Consider the following 22,289-nt stretch of genomic DNA (forward strand, 5'->3'; position numbering starts at 1 on the left):
ACAAAAAGAAAAACTAATTATATAGATTGCGTGTAAATTGTAAGACGAATCTTTTAAGCCTAATTGCGTCATGATTTGGTGATGTGGTGCTACAGTAAACATTTGCTAATGACGGATTAATTAAGCTTAATAAATTCGTCTCACAGTTTACTGACGGATTCTGTAATTTGTTTTGTTATTAGACTATGTTTAATACTTCAAATGTGCATATTCTATCCTGACTATTGCCTTATCATCTGCAAACAGCCGAAAAAAATATTAACGAACTGCCCATTATATACTCAGCAAATTTAAAGGGCTCAAATTTTGAACAGTTGGATCCGGCCATCTAGACCTGTTGAATAGTACTCCCTCCATCTATTTTATTTTTGATAGTCATATTTCCAAATCTGGAAAAGGTATTTTTGATTGGCATATTTCAATCCAACCACCTATCCTTTTAATGATTTTCTATGATTTAATACATGACTCTCTATTCTTTTACACAAGATTAACTACATGAGCATCGAGAAATATAAAAACTCATTAGTAACCAATAAATGACTATTAAAAGTAGATGGAGTGAGTAAATAATGACTTACAATAGAACATATTGATCACGCCAAAACTCATTAATAACCAATAAATGACTTAAATTCGAAATTACGATATAAATGTTTTTTTAAAATAAGAGGGTAAAATAGTAGTTATGTAGTAATTTATAAGTTACATCGTAACATTACAGTATAAATTACAATATTATAATGCAGCATTACAATTTAATTGCAACCCCTTCTCTCATTCACCTCTGTCATCTTTATAGTCCATACACGGGAGGAGAGAAATGCCAGAAAGTTGCACTAATCGACGTATAAACTTGGATGCAAACGGTGGGACAAGAAAAATATGAATCTAGAGATATAACACAAGGGTGAAAATTCCGATGAATTTTGGTGGAAAAACATGTAGGTGCATGCATAGCAAAGCCGGTTAATTTTAAATAACCCACTCAACCCTTGCTTGGGGAAAGTGTGGGAAATAATTTGATGCCACTTTTAATTTACTTTCCCATTTTAATGTATTAAAAACCAACTATAGTGGCACCAAACATATTTTCGCGCCCAATTGTCGTTTCCGCACGTACATCCTGCATGGCAAAGGTTATCAAGACACACGTGTGTTAACATGACTTGCGCACCTCTTAGCGCCAAGTGCTTAAAACACACCAATAAGATAAAACCAAAAATACACATAGGCACAACGTCATCGCCAACAAAAACTTTAGTCCAAAAGAGAAAACAACAACGTATTTTATTTGGTCCATCTATCATATAACAACAACACAATGACACAACACTGGATAAAAAGGACTAACAAACCTTCTTATTATCGTTACAATGTCACAATATATATCACTATCATTTATCAACCTTGTTATTATTACAATTAAACAATTAACCAAACAAACTAGTAGTGAGAAGCAAAATAAAAATAAAAATAAAATAAAGATAAACCCACCAACGTGGAGGAGGCGTAGGCAGATAGGAGTAGAGAGGGAGGGAGGAAGGACGATAGATAAAAGGCGAACAAGACGAGTCCGCACTCCACCCCCCGCGGCACACACCAGATTGAGAGAGAGAAAAAAAGGCCGAGACAGATCCAATCCAAGCGCCGATCTCCGCCGCGGTTTAACACTCTCGCCTCTCTCCTCCTCCTGATCGCGTCGTCCTCGTCTCCGGCGAGGCGTCGGCGGCGAGCTGCTCCCCGATCCGCCTCTTCCTGCCGTCTCCGTGAACCGGTAAGCCGCCGCATGTGCCGATCTCATCGTCATCATCTCGTGGGTGGGGGGGGGGGGTTGGGGGGTTTTGATCTGATGATTGTGTTTTCGCGTGTAGGATCGGGACGCAGTTGGGGGGCAATGGCGGCGGAGGCGGCGGCGAGTAGCGGCGGCGGGGTGGAGGTGCGGGAGGCGGAATTGGCGGTGGAGGAGGCACCGGCCGCGACCTCGGAGGGGCGCGTGGGCGAGGCGGTGAGCGACCCATTCGTGGTTGCGGGCGGCGATCTCTCTGGGGAGGCCTCGAATCTGGAGGCCAAGCCAGATCCGGCTGTCCTCGGGGAGGGCGGGGAGGCGGTGGAGTCCAATGCAGCACCGGGTTGTGCCGAGACTGTTCATGAGGAGGATGGTGTAGATGGTGGATGTGAGGCTGGGGCGGTGGAGGAGGAGGATGCTCCCATGGCGATCGGGCATGTGCTCACCGAGGCTCCCGTGGCGAACGGGCATGTGCACTCTGAGGCGGCGCCTGCTACTGAGACAGCTGAGATCGCTGGATCGGTTGAGGATGGGATGAATGGTAGGATAGCGGATGAGCATGATCATCCTGATACGAGTATTGCGGAATCCAAGGGTTGTGTGGTAGAGGAGTCCAAGGGTTGTGTGGTAGAGGAGGTTAACGGTAAAGAGGCTGCCCCTGAGATCGCTGATAGTTCTGTATTGGTAGAAGAAGGCGTGGATGGCTGGGAGCTGGAGGGGGTGGATGATAGGATAGCTGGTGAGCATGATCACACCTATACGAGTACCGTAGAATCCGAAGTTCATGATGACAGTTTGATTAAACAAGTGGATGCGGATGCAACTGGGTTGATGGAGCAGGAGGCCATCAGTAGTGAACAGGATGGTTCAGATGTTCCAATAGAAAATGGGCACACTCATGTAGGCGTAAGTGCTGATTGTGGTGAAGGTGCAAAGTCTGATGTTCAAGTTGATCAAAGCAACGTTGAAGAAGCTAATGCCAATTCTGCGAAACCAGTGGAGGAGGTAGCTGCTCTAATTCAGGATGGTTTAGGTGGTCCCGTGTCCAATGGGCATGGTCACGTAGATGCAAGTGGTCATGGTTATGTGACTGGTGCGGATTTAGATGTTAAGGGCAGCAATAGCAAAGGGGAAGACACTGAAACATTTGAGGAGCTGGTTACAGCTACTGTAGATTATGACCGGTCAGATATTGCTATGGCTAATGGACATGATCAAGTGGAGAGGAGTTTTGATTCTGGTGAAGTTGAGACCAAGTCTGAGGTATGTGATAGCAAGGAAAAATCCGGAGAATGTGCTACTGATGCCATGGAACTTGTCAAGCAGGAAGCAACCACTGGAGAACAGGGCACAGAAGCTGTATCTGTGGTCAATGGATGTGATCATCCAAACACAAATGCTGATTCTGATGAAGCTCCTATGCAGATTTTGGTTACCTCCAAGGAAAGTGGCATAGTACAAAGTGTTGTGGAGGTCGTGGAAAGTGTGCATCTTGAAGGAACCCTTAAGATTGATCAACAAATAGAGGGGGATCAAAAGGTAGCTAACAAGAAGGTCACTGAAGAAGAGATCCTTACTAATGGGTATGAGCAGGGGGATGCAAAGGTGGCTAACAAGGAGGTTCCTGAAGAAGAGATCCTTACTAATGGGCATGAGCATGTGGAAGAGAGTGCCGGAATTACTTCAGTGTTGGAACCTTTGGTTGGCGATGGACAGCAGGATTTCATAGCTGTTAATCTGTTGGAGAATAGAGCTGATGACAACAGGGAAGACGCCTTGGAAGACGCATTTACGTCTGGGATAGATGAGGCTGCCATTACGTCTGGGGTAGATGAGGCTGCCATGGAAGCAGATGCTTCGACTGTAGAGAAAAATGATGACACTGCCATTGACGGTACTGAGACAAAAGAAAAACATGAGAAGACAAACGATGATATTCTACAAGGTCTTGATTTGTCCAAGGATAACGTTGAGTGTGGTGTCAATGGGGATGAGGTCAGCACTTTTCAACCCGTAGAATCGATATCGTGTTCAACTGTTGAAATTGAGAGAGAGGAGATCAGTGATCAACAACAAACATCTGCTTCCTTACAAGACGCTGAGCAGGCGCTCTCAGCTACAAATGGCAATCATCTATCTGATAAAAGTGAACTGAAGCAAGAGTCTGATATGGAGGACATTGATGGTGCTAATCTTTGTGCTGATCCTGGAGTGGTTCCTGCTTTACATGGTGAGACAACATCCTCAGATTTGGCTGATAATGATGGGGCTGAAGTTGAAAATTCAACTCCTGCTTGTGATTTGGGAGCTTCAAGTGGTGCACCCACAGGAGATAATGATTCTAAAGAAAACTCTGCTGCTGCTGTTGCTCAAGTTGAAGAAGATGTCCCTTCGCAAGATGATGCTCAAGTTGAAGAAGATGTCCCTTCGCAAGATGATGACAATTGCCCTGCTGATGGGGCACCTGGTGAGATTTGCTCTGAAAATGCAAATGCATTCACTACATCTTCTTGTGTGGCTGAAACGGAATATGTGCAAGGTATGTACTGATTATTTTATTCATTTATTTCCTAAGTTATTAAGTTGTACAATTAAATTAACTATACTTTAAATTTTGTATGGTGACAGATATAGCATCTACAACTGTTGACATAATTCATGATAAGCACAATGATGATGATGAAAACATAAACACAGATATAACTGGAAACCATAGTGAGCCGAAATTAGAAACCAATGTCGATAATGAAGACAGAGGAGATATACAAGTTATTAAACCATATCCGGTTTATCTGATGAAAGTTCCAAGATTTATGAGTGAATCTCATTGGGAAAAGATACAAGATGCCCAAATTTGTCTGGATGAGTTGACACAAAAGCGAGATGCAATTAATGTTCTGAGGCAAAAGAAGAAGGTAGAAATGACTTGACTTTCTTTCTCTTCTTCATTTTACAACATGCTTCCTGTTTTAGAATTTATTTATTGTGTTTATAGGCTTTGTGTGATGACTACCGAGAGAAACTGGAAGCTGCACGTCAAGAAGAAAGAGGAGCTAGAACTGCACATGGTGATAAAAGAAATGATTTAAATAGTGTGCAATCAATGATCGGAAGGATGAACAGAGCAAATTCAATTCAAGAAATTGATGACATGGTTAGTCATCTGCATACATTCCTTCAATTTCACCAACATTTTTTTCTATATATATATAATTATGGTGTAGTTTTTCTTTTGTGCATCTTTTAGCAATTTGTATTCTGGCTAGTGACCAGTGATTATTCATTTTTTATGATTTAGATTGCAATGAAGGAAAAGATCATAGCACATGAATCTATTTCTTTGAAAGAAGAGAAACGTCTTCTTCAAGATATCAAAGAACTAAAAGCTCAAAAGAAGCAGCTGTCTTCCAATATGGGCTCAAAAGCAGAAATGGGTGAAGCATTCGAACAGAAAGAGCATATTCATGAGCAGCAAAAGGTATTATATGAGACACTCTATTTTTACTACTACTCATTTTCATTATTTTTGACACTAGTACTTTATTTTTTTTCTCATTTAGATTCTGAAGAAGGACTCTGATGTACTTCTGACTAATTTGAAGTCCCTGGAGGATAAAACAAGATTTATTAAGAAAGCTTTTGATGATGAAAGAGATGCTCTTAGAAAATTAACTGAAGAACACCAAGCTGCTCATGAAGTACGTCAAAAGGCCTATGATGAGTGGTTTGAGCTGAAAAAGGAACCGGGCAGGAAGGTACGAACCTCAATCAAGTGCCTATGTCTATTGCTTGTATTACCATTCCTTTTGCAATTTTATCATATGGATTGGAGAAACATTTGAGAAAGTTTAGATTGCATCTTAACCAAATCTTCATTGAAATAGCTACAACTCGAGTACACCTTGATGCTTCACAGTCCACAATTGGTGTGTTACTTTGGTAGTCTGTTAAGACAATCACAATAACTAGTCAAATGATGTACTGAATCTTGACACATATTATTACACACTGAAACAGATCCCCTTCAGTCAATAGAAGGCAGGGGTACTCTGGTTCCTCACATGTCACCTTAAAAGTTGTAGGCTTGTAGCTATAGAAATTCATCCCATGGTTATATACTTGTACCTTCCAAAAATGTGAAATGATAATAAACTTGAGTGTTGACATATGGAGGAATTGTTCTGAAATTTATTGATCTATCAAATTAACCATTATCTTTTTGTCTGTGTAATTTACATGTGCCATCCCCTATCCTGCATTATGTTATTATATAAATGGATAAATACACTGTACTAATGTTTTACAGAACACAGTGTTTACCAGCTGACGCCACCTAAATGTTCAGTTTGAAATTCCAGTCCTTTGCTTGTTGCAGCACTAGACAGAGTAAAACTGTCTTTAATTATGTGTTAAATACAGAAATTGATCATCAAGAGTCCTCTAATGTACTGAAGCAAAAGAAATGTTTGACGTAGATTTACATCGTCTTTTTCTGGGGAGAATGGTGGTTGGTATCATGTGATAGGAAACAAATATTGCCCATTTAGATAAGAAAAAAACATGCTTTATACATTCTCCTGTAAGGCAATTTTTCACACTTACAGAAACACATCGGCACTCCATGACGTATTATATTGACTGCATCATGATACCTGTGCATCATACATTTTCCACTGTTCAGAATATTTTTGGGAATACCACGACTGATGTGTCAACATGTGGTGCATTTTCACCTAAAAGGAATCGAAGCTCTTCTATGAAGCTGAGTAGCTTTCTTCTTATTTTTTGTTTTGCAGAACAAGTTCTTTTTCATGTACAGGAAGGATAGTAGAGCTGCAAAAGAGTATGTAGACAATGGTGACATGAAAGGACTTGTGTTATTTTGCAACAATCAGGTAAGACAGTTGTTTCAGTTTTCTTTCGCTTGATTTACTTTTTCTTCGTCCATTTTGTTGTGATCCAGCGCATCAGGAACAATATTTTAGGAACTCAGCCTAAATGCATGAGGTTGCATCAAATTCACATCCATTTCTGTTTCATTGATTAGTCAATTCCAAACTTTACTTTGTTTGGCAATTTGACATACATCAACTTCAATGTCTAACGAGAGATAGATGTCTCTCAAGAAATGGCTACTGATATAATGTTCTATAATCCTAGTATACAATCAGCAGTTCAGCACCAACATTTTGGGGGCCCTTGTTTGACCAGTATTTGCCAATTTTTCTCATACTGTCACCTTCAGGTAGAAAGTTTCATGGTGTTGTGGAACAAGGATGATGATTTTCGCAGGCAGTATGTTGAATCAAACAAGAATAGCACGCTGCGAAGACTAGGGACCTCAGATGGAAGAAAACTTGGCCCTGATGAGGTTCCTCCAGAAATTCCAAGATATTCCAACAGAATGCAGAGCAATCCACCTCTCCTGCCTGTTCCAAGCACACATGCGTCCGCTTCAGCTTCAGAAGCAACACCCGCAAAGCCTGCTTCACCAGTAACAGTTGTAGAAGAGAAAACATTTCCAGTTTTGCAAAGTTCCCAGAGCAGCAAGCCTTCTAAGCCTAAAGTTGTTGGTAACTCTTCCAGTAAAGACACACCTGGAGCTCCAATTCCTGAAAGAGAAGATGTAGAAAAATCTGAAAAGGAAAAGAAGCGTAGGACGGAACAGGAGTTGGAGTTGTCACGGCAGGCGGCAGAGTTGGCTATCAGGGAGGAGGAATTAAGACAGGAGAAAGCTGCAGCTGAAAAGGAACGTCTCCGATTGGAGCAAAAGGCAAAAGCTAAGGAAGCTGAAGAGAGGAAGAGGCGGAAAGCAGAAAAGGCCCTGGAAAGAGCTGAATTCAGAGCAAAGAAGGAAGCGGAACTAATGGAAAAGGTATGCAATTCGATTTACTACCATGGACATAATTTTCAATCCTTTTGTATACTCCATGCTTTCCATTTGAGCTATCAAATTTCTTAACATTTTTTTGTTTAATCACTTGCAGAGGAGAGCAAAAAGGGATAGAACAAGAGGATCAACATCTGCAGACTCCGGAAGTGGTAGTGGTGAGGCCAATGCGGAAGCTACAGTGACTAATGATGCTGATTCTAGCACCATAGAGAACAGTCGAGGAGTAGATCTTTCTCAACATAGAGCTCTGAAGAAGAGGCCCCCTACACTTAAGCAGCTGAATAAGATGGAGCCGATGCCATTGCCACTGCGTAACAAGGGCAGAAGGAAGATGCGTCAATACATTATGGTGGCTGTGGCTGCAGTGATCTCGGTGCTTGCTTTGGTTGTGGCAAGCAAATATGTACCCTCCAATTTTAGGGCATCATCGTCCTAAATATGGGTAAACATGATGACCGCTCTTTTTGCAATTAATCGATGGGTTGGGGGGGGGGGGGTATATTGACAGATAGCAGAGGGTAATTCGTTTGAGTAATACCCGGTTCTTAGTATAGGCGCTGCTTGCTTGATTGGATTGTTGGTGTCAGCATAAGTATTTATTCTCCTATATAGATTTCATACCGGAAGAACATCGTGTTTACCTACAGTATGGGATGTTTGGTGGAATATTCGTTATTATTATAGTACAAGTACAATAATGGTAAAAGAAAGATTTTACAGATGTGTTTTACCGTGTGTAATTATCGTTTATTCCTGCATCTCCATTCTGGGGAGAAATATGGTTCGGTCATGATGCCTTTGCTGCCGAGTTCTGCCTGGTTCCCTTGAACGTCTGTGGGTCTCGTAATGAAGAACCCCATGACATCCCAGGTTTTGGTTTTTTCTTCAGGAATGTATGCATTAGTTCTGTCATATGCTGTTCAATGACCTTCAGAAATGCACCTCCATTGATGACGAGAGGCCAGCAGAGTGCCGGTGGGGCACAAAATACGAAGGCCATGAATAGGCTCCGTTTTTCTCCTTCTAGATTAGTTTGGACTCAATTATATTTTCCTTACATTTTCATGTTCTATTTGATCCAATTTTCGTTGCTGACATATCATGGATACTACTCATATCTCATACTAGTGTGTCTCTTGCTTCCTTCAGTTCTTTCTGTGCCAGCTCTGGATATCTGGATGCTTGTGTTCCATGTGCGCTTGCTGCAGGTATCAAAATATTGTGCCCTCCATATCTGCAGTTAGATCAAGCGTTTATTATTCATTTTAGATAATGGATTATTACTGCTTTTCAGATGATATTCTGGCTGATGTAGCGTCCTCTTGATTTATATTGCACAATCTTTTTAAGATGTAGCTTTGGGAGACTGGGAGCAAAATCCAAACGAATTAAGGCTGCAATCTTTTTAAGCAACTTGTCGGTATGGATTTGTAGAGTGTGAGAGATTCTTTAATTATATACATACTACTCTTGATTAGTATATAAATATACTACTATGACTCGCGTGATCTACATTAGCACCAACTAATGTTGATTCGCCAATTGAACTATCATCACAATATACGTGATAGTGAGGTCCATATGACACGAGCCATATAGACACCTGTCACACAGCTACTCGCCAAATGCGTTTTCTATTTGGTTGGATGCTCCCTGCTCTAATTTTCTTTTTTCTTTCTGGATACATTTAGCAGGTTGGACAACGGTCATCGGCTGACCGATTCCGGGAGCATGTGAGGGGGTACTACTATCCCAAGCAGCAGCAGCAGCAGGCATGGGCATATGCATCTCGCAACATGCCCTCCATTTTGCCCAGAAAATGTGACCTTTTGATGCTTACACCTCCTCCTCCCTGTCTAAGCTCTAGCTCCATGTTACATTTGAGAGCGAGAGGTTATAAGAGAGATTGCTGCTGCTGCTCCATGTAATGGATTATGGATTATGGATGGACTCCAGCCTTGCCTATCAGAGGGATTTGGCCCGATCCCCACCAGCTCAGACCTAACATGCTGCTTGCTAGTTGCTACTACTTACTACTACACCTCGAGTACGGCTGATTTGTTGGCTGAAAGCCTCAGGCAGGTGGCCTCCCGTGTACGACAACAAATTGAAGTTGTAGTATAAGGGCCTACTTGGAAGTCATTTTCTGAGATAATCAGGTAAAGATACATTGAAATTATAGGAGATGTTTCTTTTCCACTGAAGATGAATATAGAATTAGAATAAAATAAGAAAGTCATTAGCGCATTGATTAACCGAGTTTTAATTATTACAAACTTTTTAAAATATTGATTTATCTTATATTTTAAAGCAACTTTTATATAAAAAATTTTCTTACGAAATATAATGTACCGTTTAGCAGTTTGAAAAATGTGATAACCAAAATCAAGATAAATTGTGTATCTTAATAAAAAAAAGAGCAGGGCTAAGATTACACACACATACATATACACGTTTGTAATCTTTGCGGTTAAGAAGGCAAAATAACCTAACCAATTCTAAAAGGCAAAATTTAGAAATACCATCAGAAAGATACTTGAGTTGCAAAATATCATTGTATGTAAGAATACTGACATGTATTTATTCCAACTCCATGATATTTATGTTGGTATCAAGCAAATTGGCTCGTTCTAAAATTAAGTCCTAAAATTACAAATTGCTATGGCTTCAAACAGTCGGACCCTAAAGAGGGTATCATGTAGTATGCCATTGGGTTGTAAATTGTTGTGTATCTTTCATCTTTTAGGGGGGTCACGATCATATTACTGTTCACAACTTAGATTGAAGGAGAAGTCATTAGTCCAACATGCAGGAACATTAAACATCTAACATGATATTATAATAATCCACCCCAACACCAAATGAGCCTTAATCAATTGGACAAGGATGCCCAATTGCCAACAGACCAGTTCTGATTGGAGCAACTTTGTCCTCTACTCGCACATGTTCTTGGAGAGTTTCCCACATGTTTTTGGAGAGTTGCTATGCATAGGGCATGAAATTTGTTACACCTAGGCTCTGGACCCTTTGGTGGAAGCAATTTTCAGACTCTGATGTTTCACCTTTAGGTCTTTTTCGTCCTTAGAGTTGTGTAGTATGTTCTCTGCCTGCCATCCACACTTGGGAGTGGATGCTACCATCGAGTCGAGAACTTCGAATTCTATGGACCAATGTCCAACCGCATCTAATAACCTATTGCCCATTGGCCAACTTCCACATCTTTAGGTCCTTTACATGCACATGGATGTGGCTTGTCCAGCAAATATGTGCATATAATATGTTAAATCGTAGATTTACCTTGTCTTGACTACTTTCCAGTGGAATAATATATATATCATGTAAAAAATGTTAGGATATGTATCACGAAGTCCATGTCAAGACACTTGGAGCAATATTTCTTCGAGGATACCCAATCACAAACATGCATATTCTTTTTTCCCATGATGAAATAGGATATAAGAATACGCATGCTTTCCGACTCATGAAAGCTATAGTTTTTGAAAAAAGAAACTCTATACATACAAATTTCTTTAAAAACTGTTTTAATTAATATTTTTTTTAAAAAAATCATAATAGTCAATTTATTTGTTTGCACTCTCGAATCATTCATCTATTTAGCATTTCATTTCATTACATAAAAAACATAGATAGAATGACAAGTTCGTCGAAAGAGTTCTTAATTCTAGCCTATGACCATTTCTAAAGGGGGTAGTGTTTAAAAAACTACCGTAAGTTTTTTAATAAAAACTTTCAGATGTAACTATATTATAATTGCATTGTAACTACACTGTAACTATGATATAACTTATATAAAACTTGTATTTAACTATTATTTGGTTAGCTAGTACCAAGATCTTACGAATGACATATGTGAAAAATTCTTTTTAGTATTTTTTTCTCTTCATACACAAATCTCGACGGGATTCGATGATCACAAATCTGAAAGTTTTGAGGGTAGAAAACTTGCAGAAGATTTCTAGCAATTCCGTTTTTAAATTGGTTCTAGATGGAAGAACGGAGGTGAAAACAAAAGCAAAGTACGGCTGTGTTTAGATCTAAAGTTTGGATCCAAACTTCAGTACTTTTCCATCATATCAACATATCATACACACATAACTTTTCAATCACATCATCTCTAATTTCAACCAAAATCTAAATTTTACGCTGAACTAAACACAGCCTACAGTTTTTGGTTCACCAGAGTTAATTTGGGACCAAATCTACTCTCCTTCCGGCTTCCGGCGTCTATATGTTGGACTCCTTCCGAGCCGCAATAGTGCTTATCCATTCACTGTTTCAGGATGTTTGACGTCCCACAAAAAAAATATCTTTTTTTTTGTCAAGTCACCGAATTCCCAGGGTCCCACCCACAACCCGCAACGTCAACGTTCAAAGTGCTTGTGCTTGCCTAGCTGTGTTTCGCTAGAAGTAGAACGTACGACACCCCAATGGTGGTTTGTGGAAAAAAAAAGAACAAGCAATCAAAAAAATAATTAAGATACATTTTTATTAAAAATATTACTCCATTATTCTCAAAATAATTAACATTGTTTTTTCCTCATCTTGTTCGTGTCCTAAAATAAGTTCCGTTTTGAACAAGTATATGCACTTGAGTTTGTAAAAGTAAAGAAATGATGACAATTGCATTGGAAGTAGAAAAATTAAGAGTATAAATGTAACTATACTATAGATGTAATTACATTTCTACTTTTTCTACATTACCAAAAAAATGAGGACAATTATATTTGAAATGGCATCCATCTGAACAACCCCGTAATTATAGTATTATAAATCAAATGTAATTACATATGTAATTTTGGAACTTACATAATTATAAATAATTATAAATGTACTAAAATTACATTTGTAGCAATACATACTGACTTTTTTTTATAAAAGAATATGGCGATACATTCGTAGCAAATCCAAATAAAAAAAACTCGAAAGTGTTAATTTTGGGTGCCCCCAAAGTCAACAAACAAACTATGGAACTCGTCTCTAGGAGAAGGTATATGCACAGTTGCACAGATGTGTCCTCTACGACGCCGAGTGAAGAAATATCCATCACACTAGTAGCACCACTAGTACGTGCATGCATGTGGCTGGTCCGGGCAAAAACAATACGAAAACGGTTCGCGTCGCGTGCATGATTGCGCGTACTCGCCTTGCCCACCCCCGCGCGCGCGGCCACGCGAAACCCGCGTGGGCTTCGGCGCGCGCGCGCGCCGCGATCCAGGCCGAGACGTGCCATTCCGTGTCACGAGACGAGCACAGGCACAAGCTAAGCTAGCGGACTGCGGACGCGCGCGTATCCGCTTGCGACGCCAACGCCCGCGCGAGCAAGCAAAGCGCACAGAGGGAAGAGACCCAAAGCGTAAGCGAGGCAGCGCCCGCTCGCTCGCTAGCTCACGCGCCCAACCTTGCACCGTTGCACGTCGTCACGCGCGGCACGGCGCCGCAGCGGGAGCACGCGGGTCGCGATGCCGATTGCTGAGCTATACAGTAGTACGTAGTACTAGCACTAGTGTACACATACACGTCGTACGCGTACGCCAAATTGCAGAGTTAGTTACAAGCAGACAGCGACACACGTAGCAGGACCATACTAGTATATCTATACGCTTTCTTCGATTCTCATCGGTTTTTTGTTTCTCCGATTTTACTGCCGGTCGCTGTAATTCTGTAGTAGTACAACAAAGCTTATAGTTGAGATGATATTAGAACTATATATGTATCATTAATGGTACTAATAGGCTGGTGATATTTCAAGGAAAAAGAACGTACGGCGAGACGGCGCTGTCGACATGTCGTACAGCCGGATGGAAAGTTGAGGCCACCACTGGCTGGCGCACGGTCGGCGATGTGACCGCCGGGGCGAATCCACCATGCACCATGGATGTGTGTTGATCCGATCCGTTTCAAGATGCACTTGTCAGCACAGTGATTAGAGCGAGTTTAATAGTATAGCTAACTATTAGCTCCAAATTATCTATAGGTAATGTAATAGCCAATTCATACAATATCTTGGAGTCCATACTACAGCTGGCTATAAATCTGTAGCCCGTTGTTTTTCTCTCTCTCCCTTTATCTCTTTGATTATAGTTGGCTTATAGCGTGCTATTGTACTTGCTCTTAGAGATGTGTAATTTTGATCTTAAAATTCCATGTTCAATTTTTATCATGCTTACAATTTATATTTTAAGAATGTTTGGAGCGACATCTCTCCCTCCAAATCTCGTCTTTTTATCTGTTCCGTTTCAGCCTTTCAGGATCGAGTCGAGGACGCATGGTGGGCTGCATGGCATGGCGCGCGCAGAGGATCGGCCGAGGTAGACGACGGGGACAGCGTCCTCGAATAGGATCGGATCGGATGCGGACCAGATTCATAACTAACCCAGCTTTCGGAACAAACCATCGACGATCCTGGTTGACAAACGTGACTGTAACTTTCATCGTGCTTAAGTACTGTCTTAATAACACACCGGTACAAAGAACCATTCTGTAAATTAGATTGGCTATTAAAAGTTTGGTTCAATTTAGTAACCAAGCGGTGTAAATGTGCAATCATGGTCATCGTTTCCTTTATATAGTAATTACTACGGTTCAAACATCATAGACGTTTAGGTGGTATTCTTTTCTTCTTCTGAAGATGAAGATTAATTTTTTTACATAAAACGATGTGATATTAACGTATGATTAATTGAGTGTTAATTATTACAAACTTGAAAAATAGATTAATATGATATTTTGGAGCAACTTTCATATATAAAGTTTTCACACGAAACGTATCGTTCAGCAGTTTGAAAAACGTGCCACGAAATCTTAATCTTCATCCAACTCTTGTTGGAGAAAAGAACAAGACCGAAGGTCACCATTATTAGGGACTGTTTAGATCCTACCCCAAAATTTTATACTCTGTCACATCGAACGTTTGAACACATGCATGAAGTATTAAATATAGGCTAAAAATAACTAATTGCACAGATTGTGACTACTTTGCGAGACGAATCTTGCAAGCCATAATTGCTCCATGATTTGATAATGTGGTACTACAGTAAATATGTGCTAATGACGGATTAATTAGGCTTAATAAATTCATCTCGCGGTTTACTGACGGATATTGTAATTAATTTTTTATTAGTGCCCGAACACCCCATGTGACATCCTATATAATATCCGATGTGACACGCCAAAACTTTATATCCCCGGATCTAAGCACCCCCTAAACCTTCGAGACATTGAGATCGTCGAATCGGCGCATATTTTGAGATTGATAAAATCACTATAAATGCATCAATGTCAATGGATACAACGTTATACCACTAAAAAAGCTAATTAGTCATAAATATCAGTATCCGTGCAAAATTTATGACATGAACCTGAACAAACAAGATCCATTATAAAAGAATTTAAAGTTACGGTCATTTTACGGTTATCTATGTTAAAGTCCAGCTGAGGGATAGAGCAAGTAAAACATAAACAAGTCTATGGTTTAAAATTGGGCACTTAATTTTAGGACAACAACATCCTTATACTAAAAAAAAATGAACCACGTAGTCAATCGCTAGGAAACATCCGCACGAGTAAATTGTCCAGGTCATGAGGTAGGTTAATTTGTGGCACTACCGATTCAAAGCCACGCACACGCAGGAGAAAAAAAAAGGCTACCACACGTCCACACTGAACGTACAGACAGGCTACTAGTCATGGAAATTCTACCCCAGATAGAACTCGACAATAAGAAAAAAAAAAAGCTGTTACGCTGATCTCTCCCGTGTATGGAGTACGTACGTAGCATCAGAATCTATCGCCTCTGGAGCCACACCTATAGCTGATGACACACGAGGGGAAGGCGTTGAGGATGGGGTTGTTTAGTTAGGTGTTACGTGTGCACCGATCACTTTCCTAACTTGATCCGTTGCTACTATACTAATCTACTATACGATGTGCGTGTATTATATCTGTAATTAGTGTGTAGTTATATATAGGCTGCGTTAGTTAGCCTATATTCCTAGGAACAATGCGCACGAACTATGTTCCTAGGAACAGTACGCATGAAAAATAGAACGGTCCATTAGCACGTAATTTTAAAAGAATGATCAATATGATTTTATTAAACAACTTTTATATATAAACTTTTTTTAAAAAAAAATATATCGTTTAACAGTTTAGAAAGCGTGCGAGCAGAAAACGAGATGGAGGGAGCTGGTAACCAACACGAACGAAAGAAGCCATAGTCTGGTTATTGTTACTCGATCCCGTGGCCAGCTGCTGGCAACGTTGAAGAGTAGCGATTTGACGTTAGCCGTACCGCGAGGAGGAGGAGAGGAGATCGGGAGGAAATGGGCCGCGCGCGCGGCGGCGTCGGCGTCGACGTTTTCCGTTTCACGTGGGGAGAGATAACCGGGCGGACGGGTGGGGATCCGCGATGGAGGGGTAAGAGCTAAGCACGACGCGCGCGTGATGAGTGACAAAGGCGCGCGACGGCGACAGGCCGATGGACACATATTTACCAATTTGGTACATTTTAGACGTGGTAATTAAGGGTATTTTTAGATTGTAGCCTAAATAGATCTTACCAGATTTTAGCAATACCAAAATTTTGATAGTACTTTTTTTAATGTATTTACAAGAGTTTGGTAAAAAAAAAACTAAATGGATGTACATATTAGAAACTTTACTAAAATTTAGTAAGGTTTATTTTGGCTACAATCTAAACATGCCCTAATTATTTATTATCTACATGTATATGTTATTAACATATGAGAGTCCACATGTCATTGACATATAAGAGATAAAATAGTTAAACGATAAATCTATAAGAGATGCAAACAGTTAAATGTCACGTGGATCAATAGCGAGCCTCGCGCGTGTATGCTGGCTGGCCGGTATGACCGCGATTGAGATCAGAAGGGAGAGGTTGGTGAAATATTGGTTACCATGCGTTGCGTCTGTTTGTTCCAAAAGATCAACAATGATAAAAAGGTAGCACATGAGATCTAAAAGATGGATGTATTCAAAGACAATGAATTAGACAGATTCAGGACATCCCAATGAGAGGCAATACTCTATTGTTGTTTGGGCAATCCGCCATGTGCTATTTTGATCTGACAATATGATTGTAGTTGGGGTTTATCTCACTATTATTCCTATATGCTTTTGGAGGGCTCTCTGCCCACCTTATATAGGTTAGGAGATAGGGTTATAAAGAGAGGAAACCTAGCCGAACATGGTATCGTTTTCCTAATATATTATATGGTAGTAACCGGTCGAGACTATAGATCTTGCCATATAACATAAGACAACATTGTGGCCGAGTCCTACTCTATTACATAATATATGGATTAAACCCACTTCCTATCTCTAGTTGAATTTGGAGGTCGTGTTGGTATCAGATACCCATATTCTCCACAGTTCCGTTGCACGTCCGCTTACACATGTATCACTAGGATGCACCTGCAGTTATGCGTGGGACAACGCTAGTTGAAATAGGCACGAAAATTACTAGTTTCTAGAAGTGACAATTCCGTGTTTTGTTAAGTTTTGTTCTCATTTCTCAAATACACGGTCATATACACAAATTAGCCAAATATAGGTAAGCTTGATAAAATCAGCATGTATTTCTCATTGTCAACCACCATGTATACGTTGCCTATCATAAAAAAAATAGTTGTAAATTCGAACATCATATCAAAAACTCGAACCTAGATGAACAGGTTACACCACCAGCAACCTAATCATAGTTTAAGTTCACCCATAACACGTACAGTTTGTTTGTGCAATTTGGATATTCCACATTCCAAAATGCAGTTTTACAAATGGAAATCAAGAAAATGTGTACCATACTAAAGCGTTCCATCCATATTGTCATGTTCTCCTCATCTTTCAAAATTAAGTTTTCCTTATTTCCCCTGAATTAGCGACAATTCTAATCTGATGTCCAAATACCGGCAACATAACACGATTACATTATTTGCTTGGCCTCTCATGTGTATCTTTATCCGCTGAAACATAAATGAAATCTTATGATTAGCCTTTTGTCTTTACTATACTATTCACTTTCATATCACACTATAGTACAAATCGATCAGCTAAACGAACTTGGATTCCAATACAATGCTTCACCTTTGACCTTATGAATCCCCATAACTACCCATGTACGTACTGCTGCAAAATACTAGGAGGAATTCGTTAGCTATCACCTTGCCCAGCTACTGCCTGCGGTTTGCACCCACAGAAACTGACGTGAGAAAGAAAATAGAGGGTACGGACCATGTCCAGCACTGTACTTTTCTAATCCCCGGTCTCCAAAACCCTCTATCATTGCAGTATAATAATACAAATGATAATTATAACCATGTACGCGCGGTACGATCTTTTGTTTATTGCGCCATGAAGAGCTAGGTGCACAATGGTATTGCACACAAAACAAATCCACATGCTACAAGGACAAAGTCTAAGAAATATATGAAGGATCCAACTGTTTTGACTTGTTAATTAAATTCTATACAAAATAATATCACAAAACAACAACATAAGTTAGGATGTGTTAAAGACTAAGAATTTTATTGGAGCTCATGTTTGAATTTTTTTTGTTCTTTCATAAATATGCACAAAGCTTCATGTATGTATAATTTCTTTATTAGTGCAATCCTATGAGGCTACAATCCAGACACCACGATCCATGACTATATTTGTCGTGGTCTTTTTGGAGGCATCGCACTAGAGGTCCCATTTGTGTGGTGTTCCTGCCGAACTGGCTTCAATGGTTACGGCGGTAGCAAGATACAGACGAATGACTAATTTACAGCTCAAAATTAATCGGCATAATGATCGGTCTCTGATTTCACAAATTATATTTTCTAGTTTGAGGAAGACAATAACTATATATATTTTTATATAACTTGCAAGTTGTTGGGTAAACAACGATTTTGTAGATTCCCATTAACTATAGATGGAGGTTTAGCAATTTGGTAGCTACTCCCTCCGTCCCATAATATAAGGGATTTTGAATTTTTGCTTGTACTATTTGACCACTCGTCTTATTCAAAAAATTTGTGCAAATATAAAAAAAGAAAAGTTGTGCTTAAAATACTTTGGATAATAAAGTAAGTCACAAAAAAAAATAATTCCAATTTTTTTTGAATAAGACGAGTGTTCAAACAATAGAAGCAAAAAATCAAAATCCCTTATATTATGGGACGGGTGGAGTATATATTTAGGCTATTATTGTAAGTAGTTTTCTTATTTTTAATCAAACTGTGATTATGTAATTCATAGTTATTGGACCAACAAACTCTGTAATAATAGGTTATACTTTTTGGAAACAAAGATCAAAATAAATTTTATTGTCTAAAAAAATTATGTTTTATTGTGGTTCTCCATTTCTCATCCAAAACAACACATGTCAGTTTCCTGTCTGAGTACAGAAAAGAAAATATTGCGTTCAAAACAAGAAATGCAACAATTATCAATGTATTTAAAGGGTGCTTTTGCCGGTAACCTAAATCACACTCTTCACAACCAGTCCTCAATCTACAATCTTTTCGGAAGATCAATCCCTCAATCTACAGTAACGTTGAATGATCAGTCTTTTAACCTACAGCAAGTTCTACACTCTGCATCGATCGTGTCACGATCGAAAAATCTGTCACATCGTTAGCGAGACATTTTTTCCACAGTGCTCTCCATTAGCAAAGCAAGATGCGATCGATGCACCTACAATTTATAAAAGCAGAGGACTGTCCTGCCCAAGAAAAAGAAAACATGGACGAAGCTGTCCTAAACGTACTTGTATACTCTGCTGATTGATACCCAATTTTTTTTTTCTTCTAGACAATGGTGTGTGTTTGCATCAATTGCTGGTGATTAGTCACATGGACATTGTAAACGTGCACATGGAACCATGAGTGAACCCAAGGCCCAGGCTTAACGATGGACCAGTACTGTTGATAGTTTGCATTACTACGTACGATCCTTGTCCGTGATTTTCATTTTGAAGTATAATTTGCCAGGCTATTTTCATTTATATTTTTGCCAAGGTTCTAGAAAAAAAACAATGATTGTAGAACTAAAAATCCCATCGGTTAGCCTAATAAGCCAAGCAGAAGCCAAAATTTAAATTTACGAACTTGATTTTGAAGTTGATTTAAGATACTTTCAACATAATTTCTTTATAGCATTGAATTTTAAATCGCTACGAACAAATATATAAAACTTTTACCTATAAAATATTTTTTATTCTCTCATAAGCCGTTTTGACTCATTAGAGAATATAGGCAAACGATGAGGTTTACCATGTGATCATCTATTCAGGTTTGGTAGAATGGTACTGTCTCCACTTTATTGAATATTAGTTCAATCCAAATTGAAGTTTCTTTGGCTGTCAATTTTTTGGGAGTTTCGTCATCATACCTCATGCATCAACGAAGATTATTAGTGATCTGATAAATTATCAGGAAATTTATATTCTTCTTTTTATAGCATCCCTGTTAAAACTCGATCGCTTATACTCCATATATCCTCTCGTGTTACTACCGATGATTCGCCTATCTAATCCTAAGCACCTAACCTCGATGAATCACTTCACTCGTCAAATAAAAGGCAAAGGATTAGGCTTTGCCCGCTAGTCCTAATGAGAGGACAGTTCGCCTCTGGATTATTAGATGCACTCATCGTGCTAAGATTTACTTATAACGCTCGTCTTACCATGATATCCATGCTAAGATTCTCGCAAACAAAAATGTAGTACAAGATCGTATTGTAAAGCGCATCTTTCACCTCAATGGCGCGAAAAATTTACATGCAACCTGGCACAAAACTGAATGGTAGAGCTCATAATTAATTAAATATTAGCTATAAAAACTTCTAAAATATATTAACATAATATTTTAAAGTAATTATTTTTACAAAAAGTATGTTTATTTGTTTTAAATGTATGTGTGCGAAAAGGAGAGAGTACAAATAAGAAAAGTGGACAAAGAACACACACGCAAGCTCAACCAGTTAGTTTCTTGTGGTGGGACTAGATCAACCAAGTTCAAGTTATAGACTTAATATGGGGAGCTCACGTTTACGGCTAATTATAATTTCAGTGGTAAGCGACATACCCATCGTCAGTGAGACGTCCGTGGTAACTTCGACATTCTTAAATTATACCAACCAAGTCATTTGGATGTGCTTATATGGGTAGAGTGGTTAATCTATATCGTCACAGTTTTCTAAAGATACTCATGGAGTAGAGTATGCGTTACGGTTTACTTTATCATTTTTTAAAGTAAAAACTACTCTATATTGGTTTACTGAAAACTGGTAAAAACCAACGGCTCTAGGTCCACGCGGTACGGAAACAAGCTAATAATGACCAGCTTCCACAAATCGATAAGACGATAACCAGCCGAAAATTTATTGTCTTTGTAAAGTTTGGTGTACGTGTGTTTATAGCGATGAGTAACAAATTCTGGAGTATATGTGTTTATAGCGATGAGTACGGGTGTACTGTGGTAAATAAATAAAGAAAAAGGCACACCCGCAAGCTGGTCCAGTCCGTAAATAAACCAACCGCACGGCCACTGCTGACGAGACACGCGGTACGTACGGGCGCCGAGCCGCGCAGCGAGCGAAGCCGAATAAATAAGGCGCAAATGGGAAGCGAAAGGAGGCAGGCAGAGAAAGTAAAAAAAAAAAGAAAAAAAACGGTGGCGCGCTGTAGCGGCGTGCGGGTGCGGGATGCATCATGCATGGTGGGATTGGTGGTGGTGTCGTACTACTGCTGTTTCGTTTCGTACCGGAGGAGGGAGAGGGGAGGGAGCCGGGCGTCCAGAGGAAGGAATCCCAAAGGACAGCAAATAATTGAGGCGAGACGCGAGCGTGTGGGCCCCACCCGACGTCGTCCTCTCATCTCCCCGTTTTACCCTTCACACAGATCCCATTACCTGCCTGAGCCTGGCCCAATCCGGTCAAACCTTTTGCCTCACGTAGTATAAAAAAAATAATACTGACCCGTTCATCTCATTTCACGTTAAAATTAAAAGTTTGGTTGAAATTAAAACGATATGATGAAAAAGTTGAAAGTTTATATATAAAAAAATTTTAATGTAATGTAAAAATTAAAAGTTTAAAGAAAAATTTTAAAACTAAACTCGGCCTCGGTTAAACTCGAGGTGTACGAGCAGTAGCAGCGGGTTGCGTCGTGGTGGGGGTGGTATTATAGCAGTAGGGCTGTAGGAGTACGCACAATAATGCATGTGCCGTGAGTCACCGTGCACCATCTCCCCGGTGAGGTGCACCGGGACGAACGAACGAACGAACGAACGCTGGTGCACGCCGCGGTACGAGTACGAGTACGTGTGGTGGTGGCCGCAGCAGCGGCAGCGCCCCCACTCGTGGTGCTGCTGGGTCCTACAGTGATTCGCACCACCACCACCACGCCCCTGCCTCCTCCCGCTAATTACCCGCCGCTGCCACCCCCGACTCCCGTACGTTGCCGCCCCAGGACGCCACTACTGCGTACGCGAACCCAACCTCCTCCCTCCCGTGCGTGCGTGCGTGCGCGTGCGCGAGATTGCTTGGCTTCCCCTTCCCACGCGTCGCGTCTCCTCTCGCGCC

At 40.1% G+C, this 22,289-nt stretch overlaps 1 protein-coding gene and 1 long non-coding RNA gene across 2 annotated transcripts; both read left to right on the forward strand.

The window, feature by feature from the left end:
- Positions 1 to 1,585: 1,585 nt before the first annotated feature.
- On the forward strand, positions 1,586 to 8,403 carry LOC4346022 (uncharacterized). Its single transcript, XM_015794553.3, has 9 exons — positions 1,586 to 1,777; positions 1,875 to 4,328; positions 4,418 to 4,704; positions 4,785 to 4,943; positions 5,088 to 5,267; positions 5,350 to 5,544; positions 6,586 to 6,684; positions 7,035 to 7,664; positions 7,777 to 8,403. Exons 2-9 carry the CDS (start codon positions 1,898 to 1,900, stop codon positions 8,116 to 8,118), a joined length of 4,323 nt encoding a protein of 1,440 aa, XP_015650039.1. The 5' UTR covers positions 1,586 to 1,777; positions 1,875 to 1,897; the 3' UTR covers positions 8,119 to 8,403.
- A 342-nt stretch (positions 8,404 to 8,745) lies between these two features.
- LOC136351366 (uncharacterized) lies at positions 8,746 to 9,929 on the forward strand. Its single transcript, XR_010734417.1, has 3 exons — positions 8,746 to 8,890; positions 8,977 to 9,102; positions 9,374 to 9,929. It is a non-coding gene; the product is annotated as an uncharacterized lncRNA (long non-coding RNA).
- The last annotated feature ends 12,360 nt before the right edge of the window (positions 9,930 to 22,289 follow it).

The sequence above is a fragment of the Oryza sativa genome, chromosome 8 (assembly GCF_034140825.1).
Source record: "Oryza sativa Japonica Group chromosome 8, ASM3414082v1".
Classification (NCBI taxonomy): Eukaryota; Viridiplantae; Streptophyta; class Magnoliopsida; order Poales; family Poaceae; genus Oryza; species Oryza sativa.